Here is a 17,601-nt window from a genome sequence, read left to right on the forward strand (position 1 = left end):
AGAAACAGAGAGACAATGATTTGTTGTTCCATTTATGTATACGTTAATTGGTTACTTTTTGTATGTGCCTGGACCAGAGATCAAACCCATAACTTTGGCATATCCATATGATGCTCTAAACAGCTGAGCTAACCTTTTAATATTTTAAATGAGTTCTTTAATTTTAATTAATTCATAAACCTTACTGTGACAGACTGTAAGATGACCTAAATGATCTCTGCCCTCTGGTATTCAGACTGGCTTCTTTCACTTAGCAGCACAATTATTTTTAAAGTGCTTAAAATGTTAATATGATTTAAAAATAAACTATGAGGCTCTAAATGCTGTGAAGTTATCAAACACTGTTTGATAACGTACTACTCATTCCCAAGTGTCTCTCTTCTAAAAGTCTTCTTCTGAAGAAACCAGAAACACTAATCAGAAAGGATATATGCACTCCTATGTTCATTGCAGCACAATTTACAATAGCTAAGATTTGGAAACAGCCTAAGTGCCCATCAGCAGATGAGTGGATTAAAAAACTTTGGCACATCTACACAACAGAATACTACGCTTCTATAAAAAGGAAGGAACTTTTACCATTTGCAACAGCATGGATGGAACTGGAGAGCATTATGCTAAGCGAAATAAGCCAGTCGGAGAAAGATAAATATCACATGATCTCACTCATATGTGAGATATAATGATCAACATAATTTGATGAACAGGAATAGATCCAGAGACAAATGGTAGGGGAGGAGAGGGTTAGAGAGCAACCAAAGGACTTGTATGCATGCATATTAGCATAACCAATGGACACAGACACTGGGGTGGTAGGGGCTTGCCCGGGGTGGGGATGGCTGGGATGGGGAGGTGTGGTCAATTGGGGAAAAAGAAGACATATGTAAAACTTTAGACAATAAAAAAAAGTCTTCTTCCTGGGAGAGTGAAACTCAAGAATGAGATGGAGATCAAGATTGGCTTGAGTCTGGAATGTCTGCGGCGCTGTCTGTTACTGCTTTGTTTCAACATATATGCTATTTTGAAGCTGCCACTTGATGCAAACAGCTTTGTCCCATCAATTACATATCCTGTGGGCTGGTGGAGCTGCAGAATCCACAAGAAAGCACCTGCCTCCAGGTCAAGGGAGAGAGCAGTGATTCGTTTCCTCCCCCACATCCCCCAAAACATAAGCAGTGAAAGAAGAGGTGCAGCCCTGCTTCTTCAGAACCTCCTTAACCTGGGGGTTACACAGCTACTCAGCTTGCACATCCTCTGACTGTCAAGTAAAAGGGAGAGGAACAAATCCCTATGCAAATCCCAGATGGGACAAATTGCTGGTAGGCCACTACCAGTGAAAAAGCTTCATGTCACATTCAGGAATTCTGCTTGTGGCCCACCTTGTGCCAAAGAACATCAATCAGCAATGCTGCTCTTCTGTGCCCTAAGCCCCGTGTGTGCTGTTATCCTGCTGGGCCTTCTGTGGCTCTATGACAAGGCACTGTTTGGGTTCCTTTGGTGATGTACTAGTTTGTGTATCTGAAAACATTTTTTTCTTTTTCAAAGTCAGTGTGTCATCCATCACCTGCTGAATAGTAAGCAGAACGCCTTATGGAGAACTCGTTGCCAAGATATCACATGTTGTCTCTGGGAGAAAATGAAATCAATACCTTGTTAATTATAAAATGATTGATTCTATGGTCAGTAATGACTTTTAACCAGTAGCATGTCACAGCTATGAAATATACACATGTAATACAGAGCAAGAATCAGGGGAGAAGATAGTAAAATGAAAATAGTAAAAGCCTCTCATTGAATGCAGGACTGCAGAACACAGTGCTTAAGAGCAGCTGCTGCAAAGCAGACTCCCTGCTTTCTACTCCACACTCCACCTCTGATTGGCTGGCTGGCCTTGGGCACAATTGTCTTGTATAGGTCGCTGGGCTAATGATAGAGCTCACATACCAGGTTCTTATAAACATTAAATTAGTTGATATATAAAATTGCTTGGCTAAATGCTTAGCATATAGAAAACCTTTGATAAACATTAGCTATAGTTATGACTATTGAATCAAGTATATATATAATAATATATCAGCATTTTTTTTCTCCTTAAGTACATAACTGATAGAAATGTATGTACATGTGTACTGCAAAATATACAGGTTAATGTTTATTAGCGTTTTATTTGTAATAGCCAATAGAATCTCAACAATCAAAGAGTCAGTCAATGAACTATACATATTCCACAAATACATTTTCATGGGAAATATTTTTGTAATATTCAATATTTTCATATATCGAAGTTACATTTAGGACAAAGGAAGATTGCAGCAATGGGGAGAAAAATCTTTTGGGACAGGTGCTGAAACAATTGGATAAGCACATAGAAATAATAAGTAAAATGTGACCTCTACCACACGCCTTATGCAACAAAATCAATTCCAGTAGACTTTGAATCTAAATGCCAAAGACAAATGATAAATCTTCTGGAAGATAATGGAGGAGAAATTTTTCATGACTTAGGAATAGGGGAAAGGTTTTTTTGAAAGAAACAAAAACATAAACTATGGAAAAACACTTAACAATAAATCTGACTGCACTAAAATTAATAATTTCTGAATAATTCAAAACATCATCTAATTGTGTAAAGTTCAGCCACAAACATTTGAAATGTGAATACATATTACTGTCAAAGGGCTCATCCAGAATAGAAAAACAAATCATTATAAATGGCATCAGTAATTATGGAGGCACAAATTAAATTCCAGCAAATTATGACTAAGCACCATGCCACAAAATGACTAAACATAATTTATATATTTTTTAAAGACTGAAAAAGTTATGGAGCAGGGGAAACTTAAGTGTTACTGGTAGATACTTAAGTTGACTTAGAGTGTTTGGCATTATCTAACAAAGTGGAAAGTAAGCATTTCCTGTGAATTTGCAATTTTGCTCCTAGTTTACAGATTTAGTAGAAATGGATGCACACGTGTATTGCAAGATACATTAATAAATATTTATTGTGGTTTATTTGTAATAGCCAATACTGGGAACAGCCTAAATATCCACAATTAGTAGAAAGCATAAATAAGTTTTGTTGTGTTCATATAATCTTATAATAGTGAAAATGTGAACTATAAATATATGAAACTATAAATATATGAAAATTAGGAATGGATTTTATGCTCATAATATTGAATAAAAGCAGCCCAGACACAAAATATTCATTGTATAACTTGCATTTACATAAAGTTTTATAGCAGACAGAACTAAATAAAGTGTTTAAGTGATATGTTTTTTTGGTGATAAAATTAAGAAAAGTAATAAAAGAGTGCCATAACCATAGGATTGTGATTACCTTGGGGAAGGGATATGTCCAGGGCATGAGGGATAAGAGGCGATAGGGAGGGCTTCTGTATGAGTTGGTGAAATTCTGTTTCTTGACTTAAGTAGAAATTATCAGATAGCTCTCGAACTGCTGGGAAATTTTTTGAATCTCAAATATGCCTTTATGGGGAAAATCTAATAGAGAGTTGATACAATCTTTAAGTAGTTTGATGGAAAATATGGAGAAAGAAGGCCAACATATATAACAGCTAAGAACATGGAGCTGGAGTGAAAATTGGATTTAAGTCCTGGCTCTTCAGTGATCTTGGGCAATATACCGGTAAAGCCCCCACTCTTTGAAGACTATCAGGAGAATCTTGTGATCAATAAGGCTGATTTTATTAAAGTTACAGTAAATAAGGATACCACCTGAATAGTATTAGTAGCGTTTTAAAAGGTTAAGTCAGAGAGGAGTTTTCAAACAGTTCCAGGACCTTAGGGTAAGTCTCACAAGACAGAAAGTGGGTAGAAAATTGGGCAGAGTCTGAAAAATCGCTGAAGTGGGTGCGGAGAGCAAGGTGCGGACCTTAAAGTGGTGTTGATACGTCAGCTGTTTTAGTTGGATCACAACCTTATGTTCTGGGAGCTGACAGCCAGCAAGGAAATGGGAACCTCATGGTGCAGGCAGCTCAGAAACGGTTGTTTGGTTTAGTGTTATTGAACAGAGGTTTAGGAAAATAATATCTGGTCTACATATCATTTAATAAAGGAAATAATGTTGATTCCAGCTCTCAGTACTCATGCTTTTTAAGCCATAGTACCTTTATCTTTGAAATGCGAGTTGTGAATGTTAAATAAGATAATACAGGGCTATATTGAATAAAATATGTGCATTTTGATGCCAGCACCAGAGAACCCATGTTCTGGTATGAGACTGCCCAATTCCAAATCCCGTTTCATCACTCCCTAGCTTGTCTCCTTCGGTGGGTTGCACATGTTTAACATAATCTTTACCTATCTTATAATTAGAATGTAAAAACCCATATTTTGATATTGGATTGCTAGTACATAAATAGAAGTGACTGAAATCAAAATGTGTGTGCTTGTCTAACCCCACTATTAACAATCATTGTTTTATTTGCAGAATGACATGAATTACATAGCATCCAGTGGACTTCTATTCAAAGATGGCAAAAAGCGGATTGATTACATTCTGGTTTATAGAAAGTCAAATATACAGTTTGACAAAAGAAACACATTTGAAAAGAACCTCAGGGCAGAAGGCTTGATGTTGGAAAAGGAGGTAGGTGTTTTAATAATCTTAATTATGTGATATAATATGCTGAAAGATGTTCTTTTAGGTTTTAGTATGAAAAGTGTGTAGCACATGGCTTTATAAAATGTATAGTTATTTTCTCCCTAACGAAAAAATAATACATACTATGTATGGTCCATTTAAATTTGTATTCCTTTTATACTCTGTGCCTTTCTGTAAATTTATTTTTTTCAAAGTGAATAACAGTTATTACATTTTTTTTAATTGAAGGAGAAATAATTATCTACTTATATAAAAACCATGGGTGGTGTTCCTCACACACAGACAAACAGCCACCACAGCGACCAAGCAGAAGGAAGTCAGTCCTACAGGAGTTGTCTTGGCAACAGCTGCGCCTCCCCCAAGCTGTTTCCTGGAGCTGTTTCCTGTAAGGGCGGAGTTTGAGGCAGGAACCCGCCCTGGGAGCATGGAGGCAGATCTTTCTAAAGTGTGCTGTGCCAGCACTGGGTGAACCTGAGTGGGGCAGCTGAAAGGCTTAGAAAAGACAGACTAGAGAATGAAAGCTGGGTCTCCGTGGGACGCTGCTTCTCTGAGAGACAGCGACCATGCCCACAGCCATGCCTTTATTTTATAGCAGATGCTACGAAACAAAGTAAGGGCATAACCAAGATGTTTACAAACATTCTCCTGGGTTTCAATCCTACTCAACTACATGTGCCTGAACTCTATCAAGCCCACATCACTCAGGCACATGGGGCCACGTGTTTGGACCGTAGGTTCAAGCTTACAACTACAGCTGTTGGCTATAATTGTGCTGGGAAGGCCCTGTTCTCCAAGCTGGGACTTGCACATGGCAATGAGAGCACTGTGCCCTCTCATTAGTCCAAGGCTTGAACCTGTCCAAAACACTGTAGCGGCTCCCCACAATAAAGTTTTAATTCTGTTTCTTTGTTACTAATGTTGTGGCCCCACTCCATAACAAAGAAACAAAGGAAAATTTCCCCATCGAATTTCTGAATAGTATTACTCCTTCGGGAATGCCATGTCATAAATTAAAATTGAAAGTGGGTGCAATCATCATGCTATTGAGAAATCTCAATAGTAAATGGGGTCTTTGTAATGGTACCAGATTTATTATCAAAAGATTACAACCTGCCGAAACCGGTTTGGCTCAGTGGATAGAGCGTCGGCCTGCGGACTGAAGGGTCCTAGGTTCGATTCTGGTCAAGGGCATGTACCTGGGTTGCGGGCACATCCCCAGTAGGAGATGTGCAGGAGGCGGCTGATCGATGTTTCTCTCTCATCGATGTTTCTAACTCTCTATCTCTCTCCCTTCCTCTCTGTAAAAAATCAATAAAATATATTAAAAAAAAAAAAGATTACAACCTAACATTATGGAAGCTGAAGTATTAACAGGATCTGCAGAGGGAGAGGCAGTTATGGTTCCAAGAATTAATTTGTCCCCATCTGACACTGGCCTCCCATTTAAATTGATTTGACGACAGTTTCCCATGATGCCAGCATTTGTGATGACTATTAATAAATCACAAGGACAAACTCTAGACAGAGTGGCATGTTCCTACCTGAATCCGTTTTTGCACATGGTCAGTTATATGTTGCTTTCTCTCGAGTTTGAAGAGCATGTGATGTTACAGTTAAAGTTCTAAGTACTTTATCACAAGGGAAATTAGTCAAGCACTCTGAAAGTGTTTTCACTCTTAATGTGGTGTACAGGGAGATATTAGAATAAGTTTAATCACTTTATCAGGCATTGTTTGCATCACTGTTGTTTTTATATCATGTTTTTGTTGTTTTTATATCATGCCTCTGTTGTTATATCCTTTTGTTACTGTTTATTTATTAATAAATTTATATATGATTTTCATATACATTTTACTAATTTCCTTTCATCTCTCACATTTTTATTATAGAAAAAGGGCAAATAGCAATATTAAAATATCTCTGCTAATTAATTTCCTTTTTAAAAAAATATATATTTTATTGATTTTTTACAGAGAGGAAGGGAGAGGGATAGAGAGTTAGAAACATCAATGAGAGAGAAACATCGATCAGCTGCCTCCTGCACACTCCCCACTGGGGATGTGCCTGCAACCAAAGTACATGCCCTTGACCAGAATCGAACCTGGGACCCTTGAGTCCACAGGCCGCTGCTCTATCCACTAAGCCAAACCGGTTAGGGCAATTAATTCCCTTTTAATGTGCATGAATTTCATGCACCGGGCTACTAGTACCTATATAAAGTACAAATCCCTATGAAAGGAAAAATGAAATGTTGAAAGAAGAGATCTCTTCTACACTCATGACCTTTGATCTTTTTACTCTGCATAGCTTTGCCTTTTCCAGAATGTCATATAGTGAAATCACAGTGCATGGCCTTATCAGGTAGCATTTTTCACAGAATTGTATACATTTACATTTCCTTCATGTCTTTTCATGGCTTTATAGCTCCTTCCTTTTTAGTGTGGAATACTATTCTATTGTCTGGGAGACAGGAGGAAAGAGAAGGGATAGAAAGATTAAGGAAACAGGAGAGAGATGAGATAAAAAAAAAAAGTAAAGGCCTTTGGGTAAGGGTGGAAGGGAAGATCTAGTAATAGTTATAATATCAAGTATAATACAAGGGAAATCAAGATTTCTGAATTATATTTTAAAGTCAATTTTCTACAACTATTTCTTGTCAAAGATATTTTTGCAAAAGGTTTATCTTTACTTATGTTTCTAATTCTAAAAGTAATGACATTGATGTCTAATGGTTGAGTTAATTAGGACTCGATGAATTATCCCAATGTTAGTGTGTAAAAATCAGCCTGCTGTGACAAATGCAGTTTGAGTGAACAAAAGCATATCTCTATAAAAAGCATTTTAACATTATATCATACAAATGATTGCCTTAAGGTTTCAATTTAAAATATTTTAATACTGTTTGTATTGAGTCCCTATTGCTGCTTTACAAATTACCACCCATTTAGCAGCTTAAAACAAAAGCCACTTACTAACACATAGTTCAGTTTCTCACAAGACTCACATCAGTGTGTTAGCCTGTATTCTCACCTGGAGCTCCAGGTATTCTCAAGCTTATGTGGTCGTGGTAGGATCTGATTCCTTATGGTTGTGCAACTGAGGTTCCCATTTCCTTGCTGGCTGTCAGCCAGGGACTGTTCTCAGCTCCTATAGTCCATTCTCATTCCTTTTCACATGGCTCCCCACCTCCATTTTCAAAACCAATGATGGAGAATCTTCACTTCACTGTGTCCCTCTCCTATTTTGAATCTTTTTGCCAGGAAGAGTTCAGTTCCTTTTAGGGGCTTATCTGCCATGGAGGATCATTTATTTTTCTTAACAGCAAATGTGACATATAACAAACCCAATTATGGGAATGAATATCCCATCCTATTCATATGTCCCCAGGATTGTATGGGACAAGGACAGCCACAGAGGACAAGGGTCTTGGAGAACTTGTTAGAATTCTGCCAGACACACTGTTAAAAAACAGCAGCATCATGAAGAAGTGTACTGCCCTTCTAAGCAAACAGACTTAGAAAGAAACTTACCTCTATGATGACAAAATAGAATCTAAGTATATATTTAGTTTAAAGCTTCTTATTTTTACTGATGACTAAAAGTTTTGTAAATACAGTTATTTGAACTACCAAACTGAGAATTTGCATTATCATAAACATTTGTTTTCTGTCAAAGTTTCTACTATTAAAAGCTATGGCCTTTGGTGGCAACTTAACTTTAATCAATATTATTGAAAGTATTTAGGGCTTGTGACAGGCAGAAAGGGGACACTGAAGTGAAAATGTCTGCAAGGCTGGATTTTTAGCTAAAAAATGGGAGTATTTCTTAGTGAACAGTCCTCATTTTTTAAATTTATATTTAATAGAGCTAAGCGTAGAGCCTGGCACTGAATAGGTCTCATATCCTTATTAAATTGTATGTTGATGTGAACAGTTGTTAGATAATCATATCATGAACAGATATGATGCATATTGGAAGGTCACATAGATAAATAGGTATGTGATCTGTACCTGTCAGCGTAGGTTCTTTGTTATCCAAATACATTCCCAGAATATATCAGCAATTTGTCTTTATCTTAGACTTAATACCATGAGCAACCCCATTTTATTTTATTTTAGTTATCTGCCACCAACTAGCCAGAGTGACTTTATAGAAACAATTTTTAAATTTCCTCCTCTCTCAAGAGTGAATGCTCTACCTCTTGGGAATTTTGGATGTAATTCCTATATAATAAAGAGGTAATATGCTAATTAATCCTCACACCCTCACAAGATGGCTGCCTAGGAGGCGGAGCTGTTGACGCTGACTAGCACAGAAACCGACCAATCAGAACCCATTCTGGGTGAACTGTGAAGGCAGAAACCAAGGTGGAGGCTGAGGAGGGGTTTTAAGGGCAAAAGCTGTTTGGTGTAAGATGTAACAAAGCAGTTCACTTTTTTAATGACCGGTTTGGCAGTCTAGTGCATATGACTCGCTATCAGTCCAAATATAGGGATTATTTTTTTTGTCTACCAAGAGCATCTCCACCTGCTGAAAAAGGCTTTTCCCCCTATTTTCACCACTTCAGTGTCCCCTTTCTGCCTGTCACAAGCAATCCTATCCTATATAATCTATCTATACTAATAAAAGGGTAATATGCTAATTAGACCGGGTCAACCGACCTTTTTCCGGATGTCCAACTTTCTTCCGGACAAAACCATGGTGGTGGGGGCTAAGGCAGAGGCAGTTAGGGGTCATCAGGCTGGCAGGGGGCTGGGGGCAATCAGGCCAGCAGGGGAGGGCAGTTGGGAGCAACCAAGCCAGCAAGGGTGGGCAACTGGGGGTGAGATCAGGTTGGCAGGGGGTTAGGGGCAACCAGGCCAGCAGGGGAGGGGAGTTGGGGGCAAGATCAGGCTGGCAGGGGAGGGCAATTAGGGGCTATCAGGCAGGCAGAGGCAGTTAGGAGTAATCAAGTCGGGGAGAGCACTTAGAGGCAATATCAGGCTGGCAGGCAGAGAGGTTAGGGTCAATCAGGCAGGCAGGCAGAGGCAATTAGGGGCAATCAGGCAGACAGGCAGGTGAGCAGTTAGGAGCCAGCAGTCCCAGATTGTGAGAGGGATATCCGATTGGAGAGGGTGCAGGCTGGGCTGAGGGAACCCCTACACACACACACCCCATGCATGAATTTCATGCACTTGCCCACTAGTAATTAAATAATAATGTGAAGTGTGAGGGCAATTGGTATTTTGTTCCTTCAGAAAAGCCTGCTTTCCCCAGAGCCACACAGAACACTGCCAGATTGGGAACTTTTGATTGCAAGGAAGAAAGTAATGTTTCTCCATGCCAACCCCATCCCTTCACCAAACCCTGCTCAGTAGCTACAAGAAAGTGAAACTCCCTTTTTTTTTTTTTTAAATAAAGGTATAAAAAAAGAGAAATTATGTTGAGGGAATTATAAAAAAAAGATAGTTCATGCTGCTTGAAAAGATCTATATTTAAAATTAAGACATACAAAATGAGAAATGTTCTTGCTCTGTTAGCTTGACATTTTACTCATTGGTGATAGAGTTAATGCAGAAACATCCCTCTAAAGCACCCCTTCAGGTGCATTAGATTATTTCACATTTAAAGGTTGATTGGAATAAATTAATCAGTGCTAAGCCATCTATTCATGATGCTAATTTGGTTCCTCATGTAGCACCTCTTCCAGAACCATTCTGGCTTAGTAATTGCTTTCTTATCTCCACTATCTCATGCTTAGGTACAAGTTATAAAGAAGGTACTCAAAATAAGTTACATCCATTCATTTATTGAACATTTATAAATTAGTATCTTCTCATTCTTTGCTTTTATTTAAAATAAACATATGCCAAGTATGGAAGGTCCTTGGAAATTGTACTCAGGCGAAAGTATTTTTTACTGCTTTTCCCATGGCGATTTGCAAAATACCTCAATAAGCTATGAGAGAGAGAAGAAATCATGGTCCAAAATTTGGACATTCAGATTACTTTTTTCAACTTGTATATTTTTAGCAACTACATGCATATTAAATTGTCTCACAAGTTTTCTAGTAAGAAACCTAGAACAAACTTGACCATTGGATACACCCCCCAAACACACACACACACACACACACACACACACACACACACACACACACCTCTTTTTTTCATAATACTGTACTCTTTGAACAAACTTTGGCAAATGCTAGTCTGTAACAGTGCCTGCCTTATGCCATCAGTGGTGAGGCTGCCTTCTACATCAGAGTGTTAACCCAATGAATGTCTCATTGCTTTTGAATAATCCTGTTTAAAAATGTTGCTAATATAAATTGGAAATATTGTTCTGGCAAACTTGTGAAATTAGCCATATCTAAAATAGAGGGCTTTGTGAATAGATGAATATAAAATTTTACAGTTTCATTTTAAGAGCTATATGATTTTAAATTAAACCAATAAATTTCTTCCTTACTTTAGAGTTTTTAAGATTGGTATGTTTCTTGAGAAGTTCCATCTAGTGAAATGCAAATGAACAATGCTAACCAAATGGAGTCCCACTGTGTCTAACCTGGCAGTTGTGTCTAAATGGGAACAGATAGCAGTTCTTCCTTTATCTATATTCAGCTCCTCCAATCACAAGGAGGAGAAGCACTGTGGGATTCACTACTCACATGGTGACAAACTTTTTCTTAGCTCTTTGGTCCTCAGATATAGTAGGAGCTTCAGAAAATAACTGTCTAGATTTAATTTTTAAAGCAAAATATGAATGTGAATAATATATAATACCAGAGTAGTCAATTATTTTTTTTTTCTTTAAATCTTCTGGAACTTATGGTTTCTCTCTACTTGTTTTATTTTTTTATTGTTTTATTGCTTAAAGTATTACAAAGGGTATTACATATGTGTCCCTTTTTTCCCCCCGCCCTTGACAATCCCCTGGGTCAATTATTAATAGACTTATTTTAGACTATTGGACCACATCTAAGAATCTTGATGACTAGTGGGCTCAAAGAGGTATCTGATTCTTTGTTAATGATATGAGCAAAATATTCAGAACAATGGGATCCAATTTTGAGATTTCTGAAGAATTAGGCCAAGGTACACATTTTTGTAAGGTAATGGACTTGTAGGATTTATACTCATTCCCCTCCCCCGCCAGGATTTCTATAGTAACGAACAAGTGATAATTACTCAATAAAATATGCTCAAAGAATCAGTGAATGAATTAATGAATGACTTGTGAGCAAGAAAGAGAGGAACTTGACAAAGTATCCAACAAGAATAATTTAGATTCCTAATTGGCTCCTAATTTTTCTCATTGGGGATTCTGGATTTTGATAATGATTAACATGAGAAAATGCACTAACTCATATCATGATTGTTCCTTGTATATAATTCATTATTAGATTTTTACTTAAGATTTGTATGCACTAAGAAGTGCTATTCATATAAATTACTTTTAAATTCATGACAATGATTCATGTATAGACAAGAGTACAATGTTCTTTTCTCTCAAATCAAATTGTCCCATAATATCACCCGCTCTGACTCTCAGTAATGGTGCCTGTCCTGCTGTTCTTTGCAGCCAGCCGTTGCAAATGCTGATATCATGTTTATTAAAATTCACATTCCATGGGACACGTTGTGCAAGTATGCAGAGAGGCTGAATATCAGGATGCCCTTCAGGTACTTTCCAATTTTATTTCATCTCTCTAAGTGTATATTAGGATTGGTCATTTTGCAAGACCTTAGGGCAATAAATGTAACCATTTCAACAAGGGAAATGCTTTTTCTTCCAAAGGTTGGATAATATTGGACACTTTTTCTCTTTTCTGGTATCTTTCTCTAATGTGGTAAACTTTCTGCTTCCTTAGATACTTTATATCATTGCTTGGTGGACTTGCCTAGAGGGAGAGGAAAACAGTCGTTTTCAAATTTTAACTGATAACATAATTCCCAACATCAATCTCACTTCTTATTCCATGTGAGATAGAACTCTTATTATTTTTGTGGAAGGAAGACAGTGTAGAATGTACCATCCTTATGTATACAAATGCAGTGTTCTCTGGATATTGGTTAGCAAGAATCATCCCTTAGTTGCAATTCAACCAGATGGTTTCTTAGCTCTGCCCTCAGTAACAATGGAAAATAGAAATAAGATGCCTGCTCAGTTCAAAGATTTTTCAGTCCTTCCTATAGGTTAGCAAATATTGAACAGGAATGTTTTCTGATATTGTGTATCTTGTATTATATGCAGAATGTTTCACCTTCCTTCATCATTTCTCAAAATAAAATTCAACAGTGTTCCTACTATGCACAAAGTGTTAACTCACATCGAAGATATGAACATTTACATTTACTTGGAGCTCAATGTGCTTTATCAGCTGCTAAGAATGTTTTAATAGGTTCAGAGTAACAAGGTACCATTAAAACAGGCATCTAGTTAATAAAAATGAAAGAAGAGTAAGGGTGCAAGTCATAAATATGGAGATATTTCTCACACCTGATAACATGGAAGAGGCCAACTCTGTTAAGAGTGCTGACATCCTTAAGTCTTATGCTATTTACTTTTTAAAAAATGATATTAATTTTTTTATTTCCTGGTAATGGTGTATTTGAGAGAAGAGTTCTGATACATCTGAAGAAAGAAATATAAAAACCATAAAACCTATGCAGTTTAGCATCTCTTTTTCTTGATGTTGTGTCTGAAATTTTCACCTTTTTTAAAAAATATTTTTAATGATTTCAGAGAGGAAGGGAGAGGGAGAAAGAGAGAGAAACATCAATGATGAGAGAGAATCACTGATTGGCTGCCTCCTGCATGCCCCCTAATGGAGATCAAGCCCACAATCCAGGCATGTGCCCCAACAGGGAATCGAACTGTGACCTCCTGGTTCATAGGTCGACTCTCAACTGCTGAGCAATGCTAGTCTGACTGAAAATTTCATCTTTTATAATGTTTTTCAAAAAATACTGCATTGTGAAACTTTTGGAAAGCACCATTGAAATTCTCATGATTTAATAATAATATATTAGAAAATATGCAACATTTCCCAAAGTGTATCAAAGTGTACCACAGGCTCTTAGTAGAAAAATATGCTGTGACCAAATATGCTTCTGAGTTTCTGAGCTACACAATGTTTCTTCACTTTAGGAATTTTTAGACAACTGGTTCTCGTTCTCAGTCAAAGTTCTTCAAAATCACCTGGGAAATTGTAAAAATAAAGGTTCATGGAACCCACACCAGAGTTCTGGTGTATTAAGGCTAGGATATGATTGGGTATATACATTTGTAACAAACATCTCAAATTATTCTGATGCAGGTGAGAAAGAAATGTCTCAGAGATTTTAATATGTTTACAGCTATATATTTTTTATAACTTTCAAAAAGCAGTTATATAGAGCAATATTTCCCAAATGATAATGGATTTTTAAACATTGTAATATGAATGGTGTTCTTGGGAAAATAGCTGGAGAAATGCTGGAACACAGAGTTCTTTGGAAACATCATTCCAGATCAGTTTAAATCATAGATGCAGCATTAACTAATTATTTAATAACTAACCACTCATTTATTTATGATACTCCTGAAATTTGGGGTAGTTCTCAGCTTCTAAAAAGAGAATGCTAGTCAAGCATAAACTACATGGCCAAGTGCTTTCATGATGGCCAATTCAGTTTCCAACTGTCACATTTTAAAAATATATTTTTATATGTTTGTATTGATTTCCAAGAGAAGAAGGGGGGGGGGGGGAGAGAGAGAGAGAGAGAGAGAGAGAGAGAGAGAGAGAGAGAGAGAGAGAGAGAGAGAGAAACATCAATAATGAGAGAGAATCATTGACTGGCTGCCTCCTGCATGCCCCCCACTAGGGATCGAACACACAACCCAGGCATGTGCCCTGAACAGGAATAGAACCATGACCTCTTGGTTCATAGGTTGATGCTCAACCACTGAACCACAATGGCTAGGCAAGTGTTCTCACATTTAAGAACATATACTAGTATACTGTCTTAAAATTAAAATATACAAGAATAACAATGAACTTAAATAGAAAAAATACATATCTCTTTTTAAGGATTTATGCATAAAAATGTTACCTATGTTTGGCTAATCTATTTAGGAAAATGATATTAGAATTATAAACCTATTTGCAAATTTTTCAGCTAACTTATTGAATAAACATGAATTTTGAGAAATTTATCTAATTTTCAGCTTGAATGTGTGTACAGAATTGTATGTACTATATTTTCTAGCTAATTCTTTACTTGACTATTTGTCCAAAGTAAATATGGCCTACATATTGGACTTAATGTTTTAAAACTAACCAAGAATATTTCAGAGAATTAAAATAATCTACATTTTCCAGTTTTTATTCTATCAGGAAGGACTTAATCTGTCTCCTCTATAGTCTAGAAATATCAAGTCCTGATTTTATTATTTTTCTCTTGATTCAGAGGTGTTGCCTATTCATTCTTAGCCCACTTTCACATTAGAAGTTTCAAACATATTTTAGGATGATTCAGTCATCCTGTAGCTTCTCAGGGTGAGTTCCCAGATGGGGCCAACCTTACATTTTTCCTCAAGCTTCTCCTCCCACAAATATTTTAAATATAGAAAGTTTGGGGGAATACTTAAAAATTATTAAGAACAATCTTTTCTTTCTAGATGGAAGAACAATCTTCCTTTTTAATCACAATTAGGATTAAATTCCGATCACTTTTTGAATGCAAAAGATTCTTTACTCAAAAAAATAAAATAACGTAAAAACATATAGGAAGCCCAATATGTAGAATAGATCACAGTGGAGTAGTTCTGTTTGACAGGAGAGGGGGGTCCTGGGTCCCAGCCATGTGATTGCCCTCCTCACTCGGCCCCACAGTCATCTCCACATGTGGCCACCTGGCTCTGTGAAACACTGGTTGGAAACAGTATTGATATAATTACTTATGGTTAATTTTGAGTGGTTGTTGTAATAGGTGGGTCGATAGGTAGATAAATCCAAGGTGGAAATTAGCAGACTCTTTTCAAAGGAAAAAATAAAGTTCTGTACCCAAATAGTACAGTCAATAAATGATCCTCAACTTGCAATTTATACTCCAGTGGTTACCAAATTAATCGCAGTTCCTGAACCTTAACAACGTTTGATCTTGCTCCCATAACCATTTCATATGCGGGCCAGAATGCCGTGCCCCCAGTACTCACTCAGAGGACTATTCCCACTCATGCTTCAAGATTCCAAACAGACAACACATCCTCCGGAAAGCCTTCCCTGTCTCCTTTCTCCTCCATCTACAGAAACCGTTGGGATCCCTTCCTGGGAACGTCCACAGCACTCTGTTATCCTGCAGGGTCACATTTCATTGTAACTACCACTTGTCTCCTCAATGGTAAAGGAAGCTCTCTGAGGGAAAGAACCTCTTTATTTACAAAATCTTTAAAGGTTATACCTTATTACTGATTGCAAAATCAGAAATATTCATTACATATACATTTGTATAGATGGATGAATAGATGGATGACTTCATATAACAAATGATCCAGTTAATATGCATTGTGTAGCAGAAGTGAAACCTTTAAAAAATAGAATTAAAAATCAGAATTCTAAAGTGATTTATTGATTTATAAAAGTGGTTTTGTTATTAGTAATTTAGATTCTGAAATTAAAACAATGTAAATTCAAAATTATTTCTACTTTTAAAAATTTTATCTTTAAAGTTGAAAGTATTACAGATGTTACTTTTTTTTCCCCATTGACCTCTTCTAGTCCGTCCTCTGCCCCAGGCCTTCAACACACTGTTGTCTGTGTCCATGGGTTATATATATATATATATATATATATATATATATATATATATATATATATATATCTGCATATAAAGTATTTGGTTACTCTTTTCCCACCCATCCATCCACCTCTGCCTTCTATCTGAGATTCCACATTCTGTCCTACTATACTGGCTGATTTTATGTCTTTCTTAAGCTTTTGGAAGTTGGAATATTGAAATGCTCAATATGATTGAATGTTGTCATTCACTGGTTTCACTATTTTCATTTGACTTTCCCCAGCTGATGTGTATTATTTTTCAGGAAAAGATCCTACTACACTGACCCTCGGAGCAAATCAACGGGCAGGTTGGTGGGTGATGCCTAATTTGTTTATGACTAATTTGTTATTGGGGGGGGGGGCATAGAAATACATTCAATTACCCTTATCAGCAGTTGTAATTTTAAGGGGAAAAAACACACTTTATTGATTTATTTAAGAGATTTCAAAAATGACTTGTGCTAAATTTAACAATGTTTAAAAACAGGTAAATGGGTTTTTTTTTTTTATGCACCATTGACATTCTTGCAATCCTCACTTGACATAATTGCAATTATATCTCCCATCTTAGGAGATTTTACTTTTAGAAATAGTTATAAAACCAGATTTATAGGTAAATGTTTGACCCAGTAGAGTAATACAACAGACCCAACAGAGACCTTCTGGATCAGATGATCCAAATCTCTTATTTGACAGGTGGTAAAGGAAAGCCCAGCATTCACAGCGGTGAATCGAATTGCCATGCAGCACATTTTCAATCAAAGACCTACTCTATTCCACCACCTGAATCTTTCTTATCCTAGCCTTAAAACAATCTTCTTTTCAAAGTGTTTCATCTCTTGCCTCTTTGGGTAACAGTAGCTATGACAAAGGAATTAATTAAACTACAAGCCTGAAAGAGAAGAAATTATCCCACCTGAATGCCTGACCCTGTTTTGCCAGAGGAAATGATTTCGCCTTTACTGAACACTAAAACAAAAGGCTCCTTACACTTGGCTGTTTTTCTGTTCATTGTAAAATAATCAATTACCAAAAACAAAATGTGAATGTGGTAGAGTATGCTCTATTGAATAGTATTGCAGGATGTTACAAGTCAGATGACAGAAACCGAAGCATATAGTGCAAATATCAGCCCATTTTAGGAAAGGATTCAGTAAATCTAGTTCTTTTA

At 36.8% G+C, this 17,601-nt stretch overlaps 1 protein-coding gene across 2 annotated transcripts in view; it reads left to right on the top strand.

The window, feature by feature from the left end:
- The window catches only part of ANO3 (anoctamin 3), a 154,257-nt gene that overhangs the window by 33,565 nt on the left and 103,091 nt on the right, over positions 1-17,601 (top strand). For both annotated transcript variants that reach the window (XM_036325673.1, XM_036325674.1), the window contains 3 exons: positions 4,454-4,612; positions 12,191-12,291; positions 16,694-16,738. In XM_036325673.1, the coding sequence (XP_036181566.1) occupies positions 4,454-4,612; positions 12,191-12,291; positions 16,694-16,738 (305 nt within the window). The remainder of the gene's footprint in view (positions 1-4,453; positions 4,613-12,190; positions 12,292-16,693; positions 16,739-17,601) is intronic.

This window comes from Myotis myotis, unplaced genomic scaffold (genome assembly GCF_014108235.1).
Source record: "Myotis myotis isolate mMyoMyo1 unplaced genomic scaffold, mMyoMyo1.p scaffold_m19_p_10, whole genome shotgun sequence".
Classification (NCBI taxonomy): domain Eukaryota; kingdom Metazoa; phylum Chordata; class Mammalia; order Chiroptera; family Vespertilionidae; genus Myotis; species Myotis myotis.